This window comes from Eumetopias jubatus, unplaced genomic scaffold (genome assembly GCF_037043125.1).
Source record: "Eumetopias jubatus isolate StellerSeaLion01/CBP00866 unplaced genomic scaffold, mEumJub1_p1.0 scaffold_10, whole genome shotgun sequence".
NCBI lineage: Eukaryota > Metazoa > Chordata > Mammalia > Carnivora > Otariidae > Eumetopias > Eumetopias jubatus.
Genome location: NW_028274816.1, coordinates 60061865 through 60085229, shown reverse-complemented (window position 1 = coordinate 60085229; position 23365 = coordinate 60061865). Strand labels below are relative to the sequence as shown.

Here is a 23365-nt window from a genome sequence, read left to right as displayed (position 1 = left end):
AATCACATCATGTAATCAACATGATATACGGAAAAAGGTGGTTGATGATGTTCTTCCAGTAATCTAGATCTACATTTAGCTCTTTTCATAAGCTGTCCTTGTAGTTTAAATATTTTATTTATTTATTTGAGAGAGAGAATGAGATAGAGTACATGAGAGGGAGGAGGGTCAGAGGGAGAAGCAGACTCCCTGCTGAGCAGGGAGCCCGATGTGGGACTCGATCCCGGGACTCCAGGATCATGACCTGAGCCGAAGGCAGTCGCTTCACCAACTGAGCCACCCAGGCGCCCTTTCCTTGTAGTTTAGATTCTGGTATGCTATTATAATTTTGTCTGTGACCAGGTTCCATTTATATGTAGAGATTTATTCCATATGGCAACACCAATTATGCATAAAGCTTCTGAGATTTTTTTTCTAAGACATTTATTTATTTAGAGGGAGAAAGAGACTGCAGGGGGGAGGGGCAGAGGGAGAGAGAGCCTTAAGCTGACTCCACACTGAGTGCGGAGTCAGACGCAGGGCTTGATCTCATGACCCCAAGATCATGATCTGAGCTGAAACCGAGAGTCAGATGCTTAACCGACTGCCCCACCCAGGCGCCCCAGCTTCTTAGATCTTAAACTGTAGATACTCCGATTGCCACATAATACAATAGGAACCTGCCCCATGACCAAGTTGGACTTAATGACTGCAGGATTTGCTTAATATGAGTACAGTAAGAGAGAGTCCTTTCTTTTTATCCCAGGAACAATATCCCAGGAACAAAACAGTGGTACCTGTCACCACAGCACTGAACAATTTTATGATGCCCCAAATTATGGTAGATAAAACACAATATGGAAATTATAGCAAGGCAGCAGGATACAAGGTTAATGATCAAAAGTTAACGGCCTTCCTAGATACCAGAAATAAACAAGTGAATTAAAAATTAAAAACAAAATACCATTTACATTAGGACCAAAACAAAAGGAACCATCACAGACACTAGTGGCAATTCACAAAAGGTCTGTGTTGAAGACATAACATCATTAACAGATTTTCAACAAGTCTAAAGTTGATAATCAAGTAATGTCAACAAGAAATAGAAAATAAAAAGATCATATAAACTGAAGATAAGTAGGGTGTTCCACAAATATCCCTGCTCCTTTGACACCCATCATTTCATGAATTTTAAAACATTTTGACTTTTAATTTTCCTGCAGAGTGTAAAATTTGATTTGATTAATCTTCAAGAATTAGACTTAGTTCATACTATTAGAATTCTCTGATGCATAGTATATTGTGAAACCTGCTTAAGCAATGTACCAGCAATCATTGTATTTGTAGGGTTTTCTCTGACATGAAATCTTTGGTGAATCCTGAGGCAGGGCATGAAAGCTGTGCTACATTCTTTGGTGAGATTTCCTTGCAGTATGCATTCCCTCATGACTCCAAATGTGAGAACATTTAATAAAAACCTTACCACAACCTCTACATCTATATCTTCATTCTATGTATATTCTGGTGTCTACTCAGGCTTGAACAGTGCTTAAAGAATTTGTCACACTCATGACATTTGTAAGGTTTCTCTCTGGTATGAATTCTCTCATGACTCCAAAGGTATAAACATTTAATAAAAGTCTTACCACACACTTTATATTTGTATCTTCACTCTATGTGTATTATGGTGCTTATTGATGCTTGAGTAGTGCTTAAAGGCTTTGCCACATTCATGACATTTATAAGGTTTCTCCCCAGTATGAATTCTTTGGTGAACAGTAAGGCTTGCATTCTGACTAAAGGCCTTGTCACATACATTACATTTATAGGGTTTCTCTCCATCATGAACTCTCTTATGTTGAGTAAGATTTGAACTCCTGATAAAGGCCTTGCCACACTCATTACATTTGTAAGGTTTCTCTCCAGTATGAATTCTCTCATGACTCCAAAGGTATGACCGTGTGGTAAAATCCTTACCACACTGATTACATTTGTAAGGTTTCTCTCCAGAATGGATTCTCTTATGTTGAGCAAGATTTGAACCACTAGAAAAGGCTTTGCCACACTCACTACATTTGTAAGGCTTCTCTCCAGTATGAGTTCGCTCATGACCCCAAAGCTGTGAAGGTATCATAAAATTCTTACCACATACATTACATCTAAATGGTTTCTCTCCAGTATGAATTCTCTTATGAATACAGAGGTGTGAACGCGTGGCAAAATCCTTGCCACACTGATTACATTTATAAGGTTTCTGTCCAGAATGGAAATTCTTATGTTGAGCAAGATATGAACCATCAGAAAAGGCTTTGCCACACTCATTACATTTGTAAGGCTTCTCTCCTGTATGAATTCGCTCATGACCCCAGAGATGTGACTGTGTGGCAAAATCTTTACCACATATATTACATTTATATGTTTTCTCTCCAGCATGGATTCTCTGATGCCTCATAAGGTTTGAGAACCTCTTAAAGGCTTTGCCACACTCATTACCTTTGTAAGGTTTCTGCTCAGAATGAATTCTTTGATGAGTAGCTAAGGTTGAGCAATGGCTAAAAGCCTTCCCACACTCATTACATTTGTAAGGTTTTTCTCTTTTGGGTGTTTTCTGGTGTTGTGTCCGTGATGAAGGATGCATAAGAACCTTCCCATATCTATTAAAAATGTTGGTTTTGACACTAGAAGGAATTTTTTGAAGTGAAACTGAAGTCTTTTTGGTAGGCTTCTCAACTTGGTTACTTTCATGAATTTCTTCTTGGGTCTGAAATCTCTGCAGTTCAGTCAGATGTGAATGAAAGCTTAATTCAAGTGTACTGTCCAAACAGTTTCTATACTTGCTTCCTGAATAACCTACCTTGTTTTTTAGTGCCTTACTCACCGTATCATGTTTGTAATATTCAGATGTATTTCTGTAATATTCAGATGTATTTCTTCCTATGGAAACATTGCGCTTTACAGGAAAATGATTACAGAATTTATGATGTTGATGTTCTCTACAGGCCAGATTTTTGTAATGGGTTGCAGTGTCTTCTACGTAATTTTTTTCTTCATAAAGCCACTGAGTCTCAAATTTGTTCACATCTTGGATTTTTCTCAAATCAAAATCCTCAAACTCATGTCTTATGTGTCTTTCCAAGAAAATTAATGTTTGGAATAATTCTCCATTATTAATGTCTTCTTTTGGTGGTAATTCTTTGCTCACACATCTGGTAAAGATATCTGTAAGATATAAAGAATCATAGGCTTCCTATTAACCAGAGTTTGAAGATGGGTATTTTATAATGAAAAGTATTACACCAAAATTAAAACTCATAATTACAGAGCTAGTACATTTGTCAACCATGGTATGCAAATGAACAGAAACACAAAGGATAAGATTTCACAATAAAGAAAGGCTGATTACAGGTAGTTCAAATTATTTTCAGAGAAGCCTATTTATAAATGCCCTATGATCAAAAGTTACAACAGCCCTGAAAACTTCGGAATTTTCTACAGGTATCCCAAAGATCATAGCAACCTAGAGGAGGCATAAAGGTGGCTCATATTTAAAAGAAAAAAAAAAAACAACAAAAAAGAAAAATACATATCAAACTCAATTTTCGAATACTTATTGTACACAACATTAAAACAAAGCTTTAAGGATAACAAAATATTCTGAATACTTGCTATAAAACTGCATCCATGTAGAATAGGCATACTGCAATGTTAATAATCAGTGTCCTTATATTCTATAATATATGCTACAATTATCTATTAATAATGAAAAAATAAACATGTTAGTAACCCAAATTCAGCAGTTATTAAGGAATATGTATATTTGTAAGAAATATATATAGACATTAGAATTTTAAACAATTCACCCATAAGAAAAAAAGAAAGGTTGTATTTCAAGAGAAGCACACAATATCATAAACGGAAAATATGTTGAAATCATCCATTGTGAAACAGAAGTTCTGATAAATATGTAATAGTATAGAGATTAACAGTGGGGCTCTGTGACATGGAAATGGCAAAGAAGGGAACTTCAGGAGACTCCAGCAGGAGATGAACTACCAAAAACTGTCAGAATGAACTTTATAAGAACCCTGGAAATTAATCACGGGATTCCAGCAACAAGGCACCCTCTTCATCAAGAAAAAGGTAGCTGTTTTAACTTGCCCTGACTCTGTGCCCTGCACCCCAGCTAGGAAGTGGCCTTGAAGATGGCAGTCTGCAAGGGATACAGGCTTCCCAAACCTCAGGGAAGAGATGGCATCTTCAAAGAACTGTGACTGGTTATTTGTTTGTTTCTTAAGTCTGCCTGCTGGCTCCCTGAAGGAGTGGCTCAAAATGCTTGCTTTCTTTGGCCTACCTCAGATCTCTACCTAAATGGAGCTAATAACCAGGGGCCATTCGTCACAAACATTTAAAGGTAAGTCTAGTAGCCACTGCCACCTAGGGCAGGAGAACAACTGGCGCAAACAATGTGCAAACTGAAAACCCTGAGAAGAACATTGAGGAGTGAGGTGCACTGGGAAATAACGCTTTGAAAATTCCGCAATTATTCCAGGGACCCTAGAAGGTTGCGGGCATGCCCAGGACCAGACACATGAGAAAAGACCCGAGAAGCCCCCAAGCGTATACCTCCAGCTGACCAGCAGATTGTGAGCAAGCAGAAGTGAAGGATAAGGCACTGTTGTCTTAAACTTCTACCCTGTGTGTTTCAAGCACTCCCCAACACACACACACACACACACCTCATCTACAAAGAGTGGAAAGTTGATTTGTGTTTGGTTCTAGCAGTTTCAGGAAATCTGCTCAATCACTAGCTGACCAATAAGCGAACCAAAGGCATCAATGGCTACAGGTAACAAAGAAAATACACCACACAAAATTTGTTGAGGGAAATAAATACACAACAATCATAAACATAAGAAACCCTGGGAAGGAATATTATTATGATTTCCAAAGTTTCAACATATTCAAAATGTCCCGTTTTTAACAAGAAGTTACAAAGGAGGCAACACAACAATAAGGCAGAACCCATTCAGAAAAATAAATATTAAATAAATAATGAAAACCTGGCCCTAAGGAAGCCCAAGTTTTGGACTTACTAAACACACACTTTAAATCAACTATTTAAGCTAAAGGGAATGATGGACAAAATTAAAACGCAATCAGGAAAACACTTTAAATAAACAACAGAATATCAGTAAAGAGATAGAAGATGGAAAAAGAAACCAAACACATTCTGAAGCTGAAATGTAAAATACTCGAACTGAAATATTTCAGAGGGGCACCTAGCTGGCTCAGCTGGTTAAGCGTCTGACTTCAGCTCAGGTCATGATCTCAGGGTCCTGGGATCGAGCCCCACATTGGACTCCCTTCTCAGCAGGGAGTCTGATTATTCCTCTCCCTCCGCCCTTCCCTGCTCTCATGTTCTCCCTCTCTCTCAAATAAATAAATAAAATCTTAAGAAAAAAAAGAAAAATTTCATAGAGAGGTTCAGTATCAGGTCTAATAGGTGGAAGTAAGATTCAGCTAACTGGCAGGGAGATCAGTTGAGATTACCCTGTATGAGGAGCACAAAAAGACTGAGTATAAGTGAATAGAGTCTAATGGTGCTGCAGGACAACATCATGTGGGCCAACATATGAACAATGGGAGTCCCAAGAAGAAAGGAGAAAGAAAAGGAGGCAGAAGAGTTATTGAAAGAAATATGGTAGACAATTTCTTAAATGTTAAAAGACAAGACTCTATAAATCTAAGAACTCAGTGAACATGCAATTAAGAAAAACTGCAACAGAGACGCACACTGCAACAAATCATAATCAATATGTGGAAAGACAAAAGTAAAAAAGAGAATTTTGAAAGCAGGAAGGGAGAAGCATCACATATAAAGGACGCACAATAACTTTCAGAGCTTATTTTTCAGCCAAACCATGAAGTCCAGAAACAATGGGATATTTAAAATGTTGACAGATAAGAGGGGGGGACAAAAAAGTCAACCAATTACAACTTCCAAGATAAAAGATGAGGAAGTTCCTTGTAACTAAACCACCACCACAAGAAATAAGAGGGAACACTTCTCTTTTTCCCCTCCCAGTCCCCCCAAGAAAGAACCTTTCTTAATTCAATTCTCTGAGGCCAACATTATTCTGATACCAAACCAAAGACATCACATGAGAAGAAAATGATAAACTAATATCACTTATTAATATAGATGCAAATATCTTCAATAACATACTGTCCAATTAAATACATAGTAGATTAAAATTACACAACATAAACAAGTGGGACTTACTCCAAGAATTCAAGGATTGACAGACAATTCAACATGTAAACATCTACCAATATAATAACCTAGATTAATAGTAAAAAGAAAAAAAGAAAAACCTACATAATCATCTCATTGTCTACAGAATATTTGAAAAAACCTAGAACTCTCTTTCATGTTAAAAAACACCAGCATACTTAAAACAGAAGTGAACTTCCTCAACTTCTTAAAGGTCTAATATAAAAAACCCACAGTTCATATCATAGTCATGGTGAAAGAGTAATACTTTCCCCCTAAGCTAAGGAATAAGTGATGAAATACTGACTTTTATCAATGCTATCCATCACTGTACTGCAAGTTTTACCAGGACCAATAAAACAAAAAAAGAAAGAAAAGAAAAATTAAATATACATACATATTGGGGAAGAAAAAGGACAATAATCTCTATGTGCTGATGACATAACACTATGTATAAAAAATTCCATAAAATACACACACACAGGGCGCCTCAGTGGCTGGGTCGGTTAAGCCTCTGCCTTTGGCTTAGGTCATGGTCCCAGGGTCCTGAGATCCAGCCCCAGGATGGGCTCCCTGCTCAACGGGGAGCCTGCTTCTAGCTCTCTCTGCCTGCCCTTCCCTCTGCTTGTGCCCTCTCTGTCAAATGAATAAATAAAATCTCTAAAAAAAAAAAATACACACACACAACCTACTCTAAGAATGTGTCCTAATGATGTCAGGAAGGTTGCAGGACACAGTATCAACACATGAAAGCTGTTGTGCCTTATAAACTCTACTGAACAATCTGGGAAGGGAATGTTAAAAATATTCCATATATAATGAAACATCAAAGAAATAAAATACCTAGGAAAAAATCTTAACATAGGCAGTGAAAGACCTGTAGACTGAAAAGCATAAAATGCTACTGAGATAAATTAAACACCAAAATAAATAGAAAAGACATCTCATATTTATGGGTTGGAAGATATCATATTTTTAAAAAGATGGTAACATTTACCAAAGTGGTCTAGATATTCTATATACACATTATGAAAATTCCAGAAACCTTCCTTGGAGAAATGGAAAACATGATCCAATACATATGGAACTGCAACAGGCCCTGAAGAGTCCAGACAATATTGAAAAAGAAGAAATCTAAATAATAAACAGAGACACAGTGCAGACTGGTAATTTCAGGGACTGGCAACAGGAAAATGTGGAGAAACTGACTTATGGGTAACGGAAAGTAATTTGGAGTGATGGGAATGTTGTGCACTTAGGCAGAGGTGGTAGTTGGACAACTGGTAAATGCACTAAATGCCACTGAAATGTTCACTTTAAAATGGTTAATTTTGATTCCGAGCAAGAAGGCGGAAGAGTAGGGGACCCTATTTCAACCGGTCTCCTGAATTTAGCTGGACATCTATCAGACCATTCTGGACACCTATGAAATCAGCCTGAAATGTAAGAATATATATTTGGATCTCTATGAGCAGAAAATCTCCAGCAGTCTTGAGGTATGAAGGGTGGAGCCGTGATTCTGTGGGCAGATATCAGAAAATAAACAGAAGGGGGACGGAGCAGCCATAAGCTGGCACTGGGAAGGTGACAGAATACCAAAGAACAAAAGCTCAAAAAAACAGTTTTCACTGAGCCCACCACCCCCCCACAGGGGTCACTGCAACTCTGCCCAAGCAGGGTTGCCTGAGTAACAGTGCGGCAGGCCCTTCCCCCAGAAGACAGGCTGGAAGAACAAGAGGAAGACAACCCTGGGGTCCCTATAAAACAGGTGCATCTTGCTTGGGTCATGGTTAATACTTTGGACTCTACATTCCCTCAACCACCCTCCAAAGAATGACTAAGAGAAGGAACCCACAACAAAGAAAAGAATCAGAGACTATGGCCTCTGCCACAGACCTAATGGATATGCATATAAGCAAGATGTCAGAGACAGACTTCAGAGTAGCAATTATGAAGTCGTTATCGAGGATTGAGAAAAATATTAGTGATAATATAGAATCTCTAAGGGCAGAAATGAGATCTAATCAGGCCGAACTTAAAAATGCTATGAATGAGATGCAGTCTAAACTGGATACTCTGGCAGCCAGGGTAAATGAGACAGAAGAATGAATTAGTGAGCCAGAAGGTAAGATGATAGAAAAGAAAGAAGCTGAGGAGGCTTGGGATAAACTCCTGAAAGCCCAAGAGATCAGACTGAGAGAGATTATTGACGCCATGAAATGTTCCAATGTCAGAGTTACTGGGATCCCTGAGGGTGGAAGTAGAGAGAGGACTAGAAGATCTATGTGAGCAAATCATAGCTGAGAACTCCCCTATTCTGGGGAAGGAAACAAGCATTCATGTCCAAGAGGCAGAGAGGCCCACTCCCAAGATCAAAGAGAACAGATCAATGCCTCAACATATAATAGTAAAACTCGCAAATCTTAGAACCAAGGAAACAATCCTGAAAGAAGCTAGGGGGAAAAGATTTCTTACATACACAGGGAGGAACATCAGAATAATGTCTGACCTGTCCACAGAGGCGTGGCAAGACAGGAAGGGCTGGCAAGACATATTCAGGGTACTAAATGAGAAGAACATGCAGCCAAGGATACTTTATCCAGCAAGGCTGTCATTCAGAATGGATGGAGAACAAGGAGCTTCCAGGACCGGCAGAAACTGAAAGAGTATGTGACCACCAAGCCGGCCCTGCAAGAAATATTAAGGGGTGGGGGGGGTCTATAAAAGAAGAAAGAACCCAAGAGTAGTCTAGACCAGAAATTTACAGAGACAATCTATAGAAACAGGGACTTCACAGGCAACAGGATGGCACTAAAATCGTATCTTTCAATAATCACTCTCAATGTGAATGGCCTAAATGCTCCCATGAAATGGCATAGGGTTGCAGATCGGATAAAGACATGACCCATCCATATTCTGTCTACAAGAGACTCATTCTGAACCTAAAGATACATCCAGACTGAAAGTGAGAACCATTTTTCATGCCAACAGACCTCAAAAGAAAGCTGGGGTAGCAATTCTCATGTCAGAAAAATTAGATTTTAAGCTAAAGACTGTAGTAAGAGATACAGAGGAACACTATATCATTCTTAAAGGGTCTATCCAACAAGATCTAACAATTGTAAATATCTATGCCCCCAACATGTGAGCAGCCAACTGCATAAGCCAAATGTTAACCAAAATAAAGGAGACCTCAACACTCCACTCTCGGCAATAAACAGATCTAAGCAGAAGATCAGCAAAGAAACACGAGCTTTGAATGACAAATTGGACCAGATGGACCTCATAGATATATACAGAACATTCCATCCTAAAACAACAGAATACTCATCCTTCTTGAACGCACATGGAACTTTCTCCAGAACGGACCACATACTAGGTCACAAAAAAGGTCTCAGTCAATACCAAAAGATTGAGATTATTCCCTGCGTATTTTCAGACCACAATGCTTTGAAATAATTTGGAAGGAATTCAAACACTTAGAAGCTAAAGACCATCCTGCTTAAGAATGTTTGGGTCAACCAGTAAATTAAAGAAGAACTTAATTCATGGAAACCAATGAGAACGAAAACACATTGGTCCAAAACCTATGGAATACACAAAGGCGGTCCTAAGGGGGAAATACATAGCCATCCAAGCCTCACTCAAAAAAGAAAAATCCTGAATGCACAAGCTAACCTTACACCTAAAGGAACTGGAGAAAAAAGAGCAAATAAAACCTAAACCAAGCAGGAGAAGAGAAATAATTAAGATTAGAGCAGGGATCAATGAATTAGAAACCAGAAAAACAGTAGAGCAGGTCAATGAAACTAGAAGCTGGTTCTTCAAAAGAATTAACAGATCGATAAACCTGTGGCCAGACTAATCCAAAAGAAAAGAGAAAGAACCCAAATTAATAAAATTATGAATGAAAGGGGAGAGATCATGACTAACATCAAGGAAACAGAGACAATTATTAGAAATTATTATCAGCAACTATATGCCAATAAATTAAGCAAGAAGAATAAATTATATATCTAAGTTAAAATAAATTATATATCTAGGTTAAATAAATTAACCTAGAAGAAATGGATGCCTTCCTGGAAAGTTATAAATGACCAAGACTAAAACAGGAAGAAATTGACGATCTGAATAGACCAATAACCAGTAACGTAATTGAAGCAGTGATCAAAAACCTCCCAAAAAACAAGAGCCCAGGGCTAGATGGATTCCCAGGGGGAATACTACCAAACATTTAAAGAAGAAATAGTACCTATTCTTCTGACACTGTTTCAAAATATAGAAACAGAAGGAAAACTTCCAAACTCATTCTGAGGCCAGCATTACCTTGATCCCATAACCAGGCAAATACCCCATCAAAAAGAATTACAGGCCAATATCCCTAATGAATATGCATGCCAAGATACTCAACAAGATCCTAGCCAATAGGATCCAATAGTACTTTAAAAGGATTATCCATCACAACCAGGTGGGATTTATTCCTGGGATGCAAGGGTTGTTCAGTATTTGCAAATCAATCAGTGTGACAGAACATATTAATAAAGGAAAAGAACCATATGATCCTCTCAATTGATACAGAAAATGCATTTGACAAAATACAGCATCCTTTCCTGATTAAAACTCTTCAGAGTGTAGGGCTATGGGGAAGATTCCTCAAGTTCATAAAAACCATCTCTGAGAAGCCCACAGTGAATATCATTATCACTGGGAAAGAGCTGAGAGCCTTTCCCTTAAGGTCAGGAACACGACAGGGATGCCCACTCTCGCCACTGTTGTTCAACATAGTACTACAAGTCCTAGCAACAGCAATCAAACAACAAAAAGAAATAAAAGGTATTCAAATTGGCAAAGAAGAAGTCAAACTCTCTCTCTTCCCAGATGACATGATACTTTATGTGGAAAACCCAAAAGACTCCACCCCCAAATTACTAGAACTCATACAGCAATTCAGTAATGTGGGAGGGTACAAAATCAATGCACAGAAATCAGTTGTTTTCCTATACACTAACAATGTAACTGTAGAAAGAGAAATTAGGGAATCGATTCCATTTACAGTAACACCAAAAACCATAAGATACCTTGGAATAAACCTAACCAAAGAGGTGAAGGATCTATACCCTAGAAACTACAGAACACTTACGAAAGAAATTGAAAACACAAAAAGATGAAAAAACATTCCATGCTCATGGATCAGAAGAATAAACACTGTAAAAAGGTCTATGTTGCCCAGGGCAATCTATACTTTCAATGCCATCCCAATCAAAATACCAATGGCATTTTTCAAGTGCTGGAACAAACAATCCTAAAATTTGTATGGAACCAGAAAAGACCCCAAATCGCCAAGGAATTGCTGAAAAAGAAAAACAAAGCTGGGGGCATCACATTGTCTGATTTCAGGCTGTACTGCAAAGCTGTGATCACCAAGACAGCATGGTGCTGACACAGAAGCAGACACATGGATCAACGGAACAGAATAGAGAGCCCAAATATGGACCCTCAACTCTATGGTCAACTAATCTTCAACAAATCAGGAAAAAATATGCAATGGAAAAAAGACAGTCTTTTCAATAAATGATGCTGGGAAAATTGGACAGCTATATACAGAAGAATGAAACTCGACCATTCTCTTACACCATACACAAAGATAAATTCTAAATGGATGAAAGACCTCAATGTAAGACAGGAATCCATCAAAATCCTAGAGGAGAACATAGGCAGTAACCTCTTCGACCTCGGCCACAGCAAGTTCTTTTCAGGACATGTCTCCAAAGGCAAGGGAGACAAAAGCAAAAATGAACTTTTGGGACTTCATCAAGATAAAATCTTCTGCACAGCAAAGGAAACAGTCAACAAAACTAAGAGGCAACCCATGGAATGGGAGAAGATATTTGCAAATGACATTACAGATAAAGGGCTGGTATCCAAGATCTATAAAGAACTTCTCAAACTCAACATCCAAAAAAACAAATAATCTAGTCAAAAAATGGGCAGAAGACATGAACAGACACTTCTCCAAAGACATACAAATGGCTGACACATGAAAAAATGTTCAACATCATTAGGCATCGGGGAAATTTAAATCAAAACCACATTGAGATACCACCTTACACCACTTAGAATGGCAAAAATTAACAAGGCAGGAAACAACAAATGTTGGAGAGGTTGTGGAGAAAGGGGAACCCTCTTACACTGTTGGTGGGAATGCAAGTTGGTACAGGCACTTTGGAAAACAGTACGGAGGTTCCTCAAACAGTTAAAAATAGAGCTCCCCTATGACCCAGCAATTGCACTACTGGGTATTTACCCCAAAGGTACAGATGTAGTGAAAAGAAGGGCCACATGCACCCCAATGTTCATAGCAGCAATGTCTGCAATAGCCAAACTGTGAAAGGAGCCGAGAGGCCCTTCAACAGATGAATCGATAAAGAAGATGTGGTCCATATATACAATGGAATATTACCCAGCCATCAGAAAGGATGAATATGCACCATCTGCCTCAACATGGATGGAACTGGAGGAGATGATGCTAAGTGAAATAAGTCAAGCAGAGAAAGTCAATGATCACATGGTCTCACTCATTTGTGGAACATAAGCAATAGCACAGAGAACATGAGGGGAAGGAAGGGAAAACTGAAGGAGGGGAAGTCAGAGGGGGAGACGAACCATGAGAGACTATGGTCTCCAGGAAACAATCTGAGGGTTTCAGAGGGGAGGTGGGTGGGGGGATGAGGTAGCCCAGTGATGGGTATTAAGAGGGTACGTGTTGCAAAGAGCACTGGGTGTTATACACAAATAATGAATCATGGATCACTACAACAAAAACTAATGATGTGCTGTATGGTGACTAACATAACATAATTAAAAAAAATATAAATGGTTAATTTTATGTCATGTGAATTCCAGTTTGATTAAAAGTTCATTTTTATTTTTTAAAAAATTTTTTAAAAAGATTTTATTTATTTATTTGACAGAGAGAGACAGTGAGAGCAGGAACACAAGCAGGGGGAGTGGGAGAGGGAGAAGCAGGCTTCCCGCTGAGCCAGGAGCCCGATGTGGGACTCGATCCCAGGACCCTGGGATCATGACCTGAGTTGAAGGCAGACGCTTAATGACTAAGACACCCAGGTGCCCTAAAAGTTCATTTTTTTAAGTAACTAAAAATGTGAGTGATTAATTTCACAATAGATTTAAAAAATAGGTATTTTCTGATTTTAATATGTTAAAATTTTGAAGCTAAGTCTGTTTATATTATGTAGAAATAACAGTTTCTCTTAGGCTGGTTCCTCTAATTACCTGAAATTCTATTACTGAATCTTCTCAACATAGTTTCACATATGAAACGGACATGAGGTGAGGGGTGTTATTGTCATATGGATTTGTAAACCTATAGTTATCATGAATAAATAAAAATTAATGTCCAGTTGCCCAAAATTAATAAATCCCGACTTCACAAAGATTATCAGGAGACTATATATAACCTTAAGGGTCATATGACCAAGATCAAGGAATAATTTCTAAGGCATTATTATCAGTAGCACTTAAGGGCAGAAACGATATTTTCCAGTGCCATAAGATCCATGTGCAGAGGTGGTCAACATAAGAAACAATAATAGTCAGAAGACTATAAAACACCTGAGAACATAACAGTCTTCATGGGTTATAAATAAAAGGATTTCCAGAACTTTACACATTTGGTGGAAAATTGTGTCAAAAGTCATAGTGATGTAAAGTACATGAAATGTAAGAAATTGGCTGTTTCTATAAAATAAACTTAGATATTTAGGTATTAGTTTAGCATACCAAGAGTTACATGGTGAATCTAGACACGGAAATGATATAACAATAAAGCATCTGAATCGAACTTTAAAATATCTCTATAAAATTCATATAATACCTAACAAGTTATGTTTAGTAAACTTAAGATATACTATATAAAGACCAAAATATCTTATAAAAGAAATTATGAATGAATTTCTTTGTATTTCTGAGGTTGAACACAGTCACTTAATAACAAAAGCATGTTCTCAAGATATCCAATATGCTAAATTTTAAAAATCCAAATTCATTCCAATGAGAAAGGTATTCGTCAATAAGCAGGTATTAACTCAAGCAAAACAGATATAGGAAAGATAACTATGATTTTATTTTCACCAAATTCCAGATAAAGGTTTTTGGACTAAGACTGCTCCTCCATATCCCTTAGTACTCGGGAAGGAAATCTTGTAAAATATATGAAACAACATTCATTCCCTGATCAAAGAGTCCCACAAATTACAGGTATAAAACAAAGAACATTGATGAGTGTCATCAAAAACACATAATCAATAATTAAATACATATATAACAAGTTCATTTGTAATAGATGGAACCCTGCAGATCAAAGTAACATTCAACTACAGAAATGCAGTAGAGTTCAATAAGGTAGGCACCATGAACTCACAAATTCCCTCAACACAATAAATCAACATCTTATTTGTTGAAGAAGGAACAATGGCACACACATGCAATGACACTGGTGCATGAACGATAGTTTGGTCAGCAGTCTCACAGATGAGGATATGAAGGCAGACAATTTTCTCCCTAGAATAAATTCCTGAACTTATTCACGCCAAATTAAGGGGGATGATCCTTACAATACTCCATCAACACTGCCACAGTGTCCTCAAGACACACTTTGGTGACACGCCAAAAACCGGAAGGACAACTGGAGCCATCAGCCAGGCTCTCGTGCTACACTCACTGTCAGCATCCTGGAACATGCTGACCACACTACTCAGGTGCTTCAGGGCCCACGTCGCTACTTAGCAGGGTGATGCTCTGACATCTAAATATATGTGCTCTCCATCCAGAATGTTCTTTTACCCAGTAAAATTCTCCTGGGAGAGCTCACCACAAGGTGCCCAGTTGTCCAAAATATGAGGATAAAATTTCAGACGCTGAGGAACTGTATTTCAGAACCAAGAAAATTTCACAGGCAACACCATACAAACTTAGGAGACCAGGAAATCAGGGACAGCCAAGGGTTTCCCACACTCCCAGACTAAGGAGGAGCTGCAAGAGGGAGACAAAGACAGGAAATTAAGGAAGGGGGTCTGATTTTGTGGGGTGTTCAAACAGGACCTAAGGTCGGCCTACAGTCTCCAGGCTGAGGGCCCAAATCCTGAGATACAGTCCCCTTGAAGGACTGGGAATCAAAGGTTTTCCCCGCCCTCTCTCTATACAGCACTGCTGAAAGCAATCTCAAAACACCCTTCTATTCCCAGTACACATGCCCCTGAAGGGCGAAAGTGGAAATGAGGATATGGTAGAGGCACGGATCAGGCAGAGGGCTTGACACAGCCCATGCTCCTGCCTGGAGTCCCAGATGCAAAAGAGCAGCCGATGTTCCCACCATGACAGGTCACTCAGCACATGAAATGGGATGCAAGCTGGAGAAGGCCTGCAGTCAGGACGAAGGGGAGCCTCAGATCAGATCTGTGTGAACGGAGTAGGGAAGGAGAGGCTAAGGAAGGAAGAATACCCCTTACAAAGAGCCCTTCATGTGCTCCCCAAGGTTGAACCAGTAAAGGGCCCTGGGGGGGGGGCAGAGAACTGCATGTCTGGGTCATGTTAAAGACTGCCCTTATTGCTGACAAGAGCAGCAGAACCACCGAGGAGGGCACAGAAACATACACATACAAAGAAGAGAGTGAAGGAGAGGGAGAACAGTGAGTTCCTGTGAGAGTCCATGAGAAATCAACTCTTCTTTTCCAACCACCTCTCCTATGCAGAGGGAATGGTCCAAATGACATTTCAGGAAGTCACTTTCTGCCATCTATCCCTATTCGTGTTCACATCTTTGACACCTTCCCACCCACCAGGGTTTTGTTGCTAGTTTTACCCCACTCTTAGCATTTCAGAGCAAGCACTCTGCACAGTGGAGATAATATTCAGCTCAGAAAGAGATTCCTGCTGATATGGAAAACAGCAGATGATGTCCTGGGGTTTTCCCAGTCCTTTGTCAGCTGAGACCAAGGACATTCATTACAGGCGCGTCTAGAATAGCATTTCACAAATTTGTTCAATGACATTCTTCTTCCTAATGCTTAAATGTTTGACAGATATCCAGCTCTCTTCCCAGAACGACCAAGTCAAAATTACAGGTGTAAAACCAGGGAATGTGGTATTTTAAAGTTTTGACATAAGGTCTTGTTCCTTCTAGCACCACCACTACCTGCATGATCATCTGCGTTTAAAATCCAGATACCACATTGTGAAGCTTTTCATTTCTGAATCAGCAGGGCTTCAATTTCAGTCAAGCAGAGAAGGGGCTCCCAAGAAATCCCCAAGAAAAACACAAAGACACACCAGAGCAGTACCCAACCTCCGTAGGGAAACTAATCCTCACCCAGGAAGACCAGGTTCCTGTAGTTCTCCACCATCACGTCCCTGTACAAGGCCCTCTGAGCAGGGTCCAGGCACTCCCACTCCTCCTGAGAGAATTCTATGGCCACATCCCTGAAGGTCAACAGTTCCTGAAATGAAAGCACATTTCACCAAGAGGCCATTAGGGAACTACTTACTTCATAAAAATGAGAGGAGGAGAGAGGTGGAAGGGTCAAACAGAAATGAGGGCTTCCGTAGGTCCACAAAAGATCATTCTGAGCAAGTCATATACCCCTGATTTGGATTTGTTACACTTTTCCATCACAGGATTTCCTTCAGCTCAACTGAGGACTTTACAATATTGTGCCAGGTAAAATACACAAATGCAAAAACATCGACAAATGGTAAACTACATGCAAGTTCTAGGTAGTATGTTGTACACACCAAATGACAGCAAATTTCCACACGAGCTACAGCATGAGTAGTGTCTTCAGGGTTGATAAAGTCTATAGTAGTGTTAATGAAAGGTGTAAACTGCAAAATGGGAATCTCATAATAATAAAGCCATCTGAAGTTCTGAACACTTCCCATATGGTAAGCATTACTCTAATGCTTTACAAGTGTTAACCTGTAGAAGGACATTGCATCCAATTAAATTAGTATTTGTTCCCATCTTACACAGGACCCAACTCTGTCACACACACTCTAATGAACATGCCTCTGGTCAAACAGATACAAACGGCAGAGCGTGCACCTGAACCAAGTGGTCAGGCTTTAGGATGGGACTCATAGTGCCACACAGTGAAGTAATGCATGCAACAATGAACGTCTGTTGACAGAGGGTTTGCTAATGAAGAAAACCTGAAACAAGTTCAAGGCTGAAACATAAGCCTGGATAAAAGGTCAATATATACGCATGCACACACACATGCACTTACACCATATTCCTACTGCTATTATCTCATTTCCATGATGGTGTAGAAATAAATTTAAGGCCATGGAAAATATGTCAGACATACTTCCAACGTTAAAATAAATAAAAGTTATTTATGAAAGGATGATGTCTTTTTTACACACCATGGGCTAATGTTCACACACACGTGTGGACAGAAAACACATACACTGAAAATAACTGAAATCAAAATACCAGTTTCTAAATGACATCTTTTTTTTTTTAAGATTTTATTTATTTATTTGATAGAGAGAGACACAGTGAGGAGAGGGAACACAAGCAGGGGGAGTGGGAGAGGGAGAAGCAGGCCTCCCACTGAGCAAGGAGCCCGATGTGGGACTCGATCCCAGGACTCTGGGATCATGACCTGAGCCGAAAGCAGATGCTTAACCGACTGAGCCGCCCAGCCGTCCTTAAATGACATCTATTTTTACATAAATCTTTATTATCTATCATTTTTTACTCATGTGCATTTCTGGTACAAGAACACGTGCAAATTGTACGAGATGTAAATAAAACTGTCAATGTTATTCTATTTAGTCTGCTTACAAAAACAACCCTGTAAACACAATTTTTTAAAAAAATATTTTATTTGTTTGAGAAAGAGAGAGTGAGAGAGAACATGAGCAGGGTGAGGGGCAGAGGGAGAAGCAGACTCCCCGCTGAGCAGGGAACCCAATGCGGGGCTCGATCCTGGGACTCCAGGATCATGACCTGAGCCACAGGCAGACGCCCCTAAACACAATTTTTTTTTAAAGTAATCTCTACTACCAACGTGGGGCTCAAACTCATGACTTCCAGATCAAGAGTCCCATGATCTACCCCCCAAACAAGCCATGCACCCCCTGCAAGATTTTTCTAAAACTAGTAACAAGTACTTTTGATCTCCATTAAATAGATACATGGAAGTGTATGAGCTGGAATCTGCATGCAGATCGAGGGGCTGAGGGCAGGTCCTGGGGTGAGCATGAGCAAACATGTCAGGAGGGACACCAGAGTGTGACGAGCACGGCCACCTGGAGGTGAGGACACAGACGACAGAACAAGGAACTGAGATATGACTTTACCTGAGAATGAGTCATTCCTGACTCTCTGGGCTTTCCTCCTCTCCCTCCCCTGGGCTTCTCTGCCAGGCTAGATGGGTCTTGAGACGTCAATCCTGAGTGTCAAATATATGCTGTTTAGAACTTGGTCAACATACGCCTTCCTGTTGCACACACACACACACAGGAAGATCCTCCCCTCTGCTGCCCACCGCCACAGGAGGGATTCAGGGACACCGTACTGCTACATGGAGACCAGCAAGTGAGTGTTGTGACCTCTTCCCGCAGAACTCACTCCCCTCCTGGTGAAGCACACACATGAGCTGCAGCAGTGGGGATCTGGGCTGCATTAACCCTCCCTTTAAAGCCACAGACCCGCCCCGATGACACCCCATGTAGAGAACAGCCCCCCTCACCTCTCTCTAGATCAGGGGCTGCTTTTAGTTCTCATCACTGGATGAGCCAGAGCCCTAGTGCTTGATGCTGGATACTGAGGCTGGGCCCCATTATGCCCAAACACAAGAAGAGAAATCTCTGGGGACTGGGCACATGAGGAATGTGCAAAATGCCTCACAATCCCATGGGAAGTCAGGGTGGAACACCAGAGGAGACCAGCCCAGCACCCCACCCACCTGTGGCTCTGCTCCCTCCTAGGGCCCTGTCCCCTGCATGCAAACCGTGGAAGAGAAAGGAGCAGAGAGACCCATGCAGAGCAGGCATCACAGGTCAGATGGGGGGTTGGAGGGAAGCTAGAATGGGACATGGCAGTGTCAGAGATGGCCCCATGAGAAGGTGATCTCACAACAAACACCTGGGGAAGGAAGTTCACCACCTGCATTTGAAGTCAGAGAATTCTAGACAGAGGGACCACCCTTGGGAAAGCCCTGGGGCAGTCCTGACCCTGGCCTCAAGAACAGCAAAGGCATCTGTGGGCCTCAATCCCAGGGAGGGAGGAGGAGACAAGCAGGGGATCAGGTCACAGAAGTAGATCAGGAATGTCCAGCCATGGTCTTCAGACGATGTTCTCCTCCATCTCAAGTGAATTCTGGAAGCCCTGTAGTCTTTCACCCAGATTAGTCTTTTTTTTTTTAAATTCTATCATAAGTGAGAACACAAGACTAGCCAATGGGCTACTCCTCCAATCAGAGAGGGTTGAGGAAAAATATGCAGAGGAAACGGAAGTTAACAAGGTGGGGAGAAGAAAACTGAAACACACACACACAAACGAGAGATAAGATTTGTCGATACTGTAACGTCCAGAAAGCCATTAAAAAAAATGTCTTCAAAGGAAGGAGTGGTCACTGTTCAACATGTTGCTGATCAGATGAAGAGAGTCAATCACCCAGTAGATTTAGAACATTGGAGGACATTACTGTCTCCGACAAAGGGAATGGAATGGTAGACCAAAGTCTGAGGGTTAAGAGTCAAATTCAAGCACAACTGCAGAGTACAGACAAATTTTCAGTGTTCTGCATAGAAGAGCTCTTTGTATCTTTTCACTATTGTGAGAAATGCTATGAACATAAGAGTACAGATACTTGTTCTGGTCCCTGTTTTCAAGTTCTTTGTGAATATACACAGAAGTAAATTTGGTGGATCATATGGTAATTCTACGTTTGATTTTTTAAAAAGCTATCTTATGATGCAAATAATTATAAAATGCACGAGTCATATAAACAGTAATTCTCTTTCTCATCTGTTCAATTCAAACAAGCAAATTTAAAGTTAAATACATTATGGAGACACAGGTCACTCTATCACAACTGAATCACCCATGTCCCATTAACCACCACTCACCCAGATCTGGGTTCCCTTTTTCTCCCTCCGAAGGATTTCTGTCTACCCATCTGTTCGTGTCTTTCTCTTTCCTGATTCACTCTACTGTTTCTCCTTTCCTGTGATTCCCGTCTCCAGTCTTGCTTTCTCCCCTTTTCTCTCTTCCTTTCCCTGCACCTACACTTTCCGGGGGCACTCCTGAGACCTATTTCACCTTCCCTTACTCCTTCTGCCCAGGCTTTCCGACTGCTCCGAGCTCCATCAAAGCCGGCCTCGCTCTCCGCCCCACCCCCACCTGTGTCCTGCGCTCTCCCAGGTCCGCTCCCTGCGCCCCGACTCACTGGCACCCCCTCTGGCTGAGCTCTCGCACGGCTGAGTCTCTCTGCGCTGTCAGCCCTACCGCCTCAGTCCCAGCATCTTCGGCCCACAGCCCTTTTCTCCCCGCTGTCTGCGTCAAGTACCTCGCCCTCGTGGCCCCACCTCTGCTCACCGAGGGCCCCGACTGTCCTGTCCCCCTTCTTCTGGAGCGCCTCCCTTTCCTCCACATTTCGCTCTTCTCTTTTCTCCGCTTGCGACTTTCCGCTCTTACGGCCTCACTGCAGGTCCCTCCCGCGTCCTCTATCTTGCCGCCTCTTCACGGACCCTCTCACGGATCTCTCCTCCGCCATTCCCCTTCTCCTGCTCCCCCTCTCCCCCTCGTCTGCCGCCGTCCCGGCCTCCCTTCCGCGGTCCCGGCTTCCCCAAGGCCCCCCATCCTCGCGGGGAGGGGGAGGGCACCTGCTCCGTGACTCCCCGCGATCTTCCGTCCCGAAGCCCGCGCGGACGAGGGTGCCGTCCCTGGGCATCGGTCCTCTCACGCTACGCGGGGCTGCACGGCGCGGGGGCACCTCAGGAGGGCGGCGGGGTCTGCGCAATCCCAGGGCCAGGGCCAGACTCCGCGCCTCGACGGGCCGAGCCGGGCCAGGCTGCGGCGCGAGGCGCACACGCCCATCTCCCTGGACTCCCACGGCGCGGGCGGGAGGGGCGCCCAGGGACGGCGCGAAGCGAGGAGACAACGCGGCAGGCGGCGTCTGAAGGCCCGAGGGCCGGGGGACCACAGGCAGGGGCCGACTCCGAAAAATGTGAACCTAAACGCACCGGGACCCCCGGAGCCGCAGCGCCGCCCGCAGGGTTCCGTGTGTATCTCCGCGACGCCCTACTTACCGCGGTGGGAGGCGGGGGTGAGGGGACTCTAATGTGCGCGGAGACCCCGGACCCCAGGCTTGTAGGCCTGGGGACTGAGATTCTGACGTAGAAACGCGAAAGTTCAAAACCCTCAGAGGCCGATTTGACGTTCGCTCTCTGCCAGCCGCTTCCGGGTCGGTGAAATGCTGCGCGTGCGCGCCGGTGGAACGGCGGGATTGGGCAGGGTCCGCGGAGAGTGCTTCCGGTAATGAGCGGGGTGCGAATAGCGGCCTGGCTCTGACGCGCACCGCCTGTGGGCGGGGCTGGGGCGAGGCCTGGATATTGCGCTTCCGGCAATAGGGGAACTCACGCTCTGCCCACATCTTGGCCCTAAACCCAGGGGGCAGGATGGGGCGGAGCTATGGAGGAGCGCTTCCGGTAATGGGAGAGAAACTGAAATGGCCGGCGGAGCCAAGATGTCGGGAGGGCGGGGCCAGGACGAAACTGGGCGGAGAATTTCCGGCACTTGGTGAGTCGTCAGGTTTGCCCTAGCTAGGATTTCCGGAGAGAGGCCATGACCGCTCAGCGAGGTGGGCGGGGTCTGGCTTCTGCTGGGGCACGACGTCGGTCTTTTTTGGAATTTCTAATCGTTTCTATTTCTTTTGCGTCCAGTGGGACGGGACTACTTCCTACGAATTTAAGTTCATGTTTGAACAGTGAGGTAAAGATTGGAGTTGTGTGGGCGCCTGGGTGGTTCAGTTGGTTAAGCGAATGCCTTCGGCTCAGGTCATGATCCTGGAGTCCCGGGATGGAGTCCCGCATCGGGCTCCCCGCTCAGCGGGGAGTCTGCTTCTCCCTCTGACTCTCCGCCCTCTCATGCTCTTTCTCTCTCTCTCTCAAATAAATAAATAAAATCTTTAAAAAAAAGGATTGGAGTTGTGCGAGACATGTGTGTTGAAAGTTAACATGGTTATATTTTAAGGGTGAAAGTGGCTTTCCTCAAAAACTGTTGTGAGAAGAAAAGAAACAACTTTTGGCAAGGATGTGGAGAAAAAGGAACCCTCCTGTACCGTTTATGGGAATGCAAACTGGTGCAGACTGTGTAGAAGACAGTATGAATTTACTCCAAAATAGAAGTACCTTACTACCCAGTAATTGAACTAGTGGGTATTAACCCAAAGAATAGGTAAACACTAATTCAAAAGGATATATGCACCCATATGTTTATTGTAGCATTATTTACAATAACCAAATTATTGAAGCGAAGAAGTGTCCATCGACTGATGATTGGATGAGATGTTATATATATATAATATATATACACGATGGAATATTACTCAGCCATAAAAGAGAGTGAAATCTTGCCATTCACCTCAACCTGGATGGAACTAGATGGTATGATGCTAAGTCAAGTAAGTCAGCCAGAGAAAGACAAATACCAAATGATTTCACTCAGATGTGGAATTTAAGAAACAAAGCAAAACAAAGGAAAAAAGGAACAAAAAAAAAGACTCTTAACTACAGAGAAAAATTAATGGTTACCAGCAAGGAGGTAGGGGTGAGGGATGGGAAAAGTAGGTGCTGGGGATTAGGAGTAAACCTATCATGAGTAATTTATAGGGTTGTCAAATCACTATATTGTATGTCTCAATATAACACTGAATGTTAACTACATTGGAATTAAAATTAAAAACTTAATTTAAAAAACCCTCTTTTGATGAAGAGATAGAGATGCATGTCTTGGGAGAGGTGAGCTGGAATCGGTAGTCTGGGACCAGGTCCTCCATGGGGAGTTATGTGGGATCATGGCTG

The 23365-nt window shown here is 41.9% G+C and overlaps 1 protein-coding gene across 1 annotated transcript; it reads right to left on the bottom strand.

Annotated features, from left to right (window-relative positions):
* Window positions 1–988: 988 nt before the first annotated feature.
* On the bottom strand, window positions 989–21802 carry LOC114203984 (uncharacterized). The gene is made up of 4 exons (XM_088027805.1): window positions 21593–21802; window positions 18638–18729; window positions 16641–16767; window positions 989–3198 (listed from the first exon to the last, which is right to left on the bottom strand). The coding sequence occupies exons 2-4, from the start codon at window positions 18650–18652 to the stop codon at window positions 1634–1636; spliced, it is 1707 nt and encodes a 568-aa protein (XP_087883931.1). The 5' UTR covers window positions 18653–18729; window positions 21593–21802; the 3' UTR covers window positions 989–1633.
* Window positions 21803–23365: the final 1563 nt, after the last annotated feature.

What these genes read in the sequence shown, in the direction of transcription:
- LOC114203984 (XM_088027805.1), bottom strand. An exon ending in CAGGAACCTGGTCTTCCTGG is followed by an intron (nt 3,199 to 16,640) that starts GTGAGGATTAGT and finishes TATATCTTACAG; the next exon opens with ATATCTTTACCAGATGTGTG.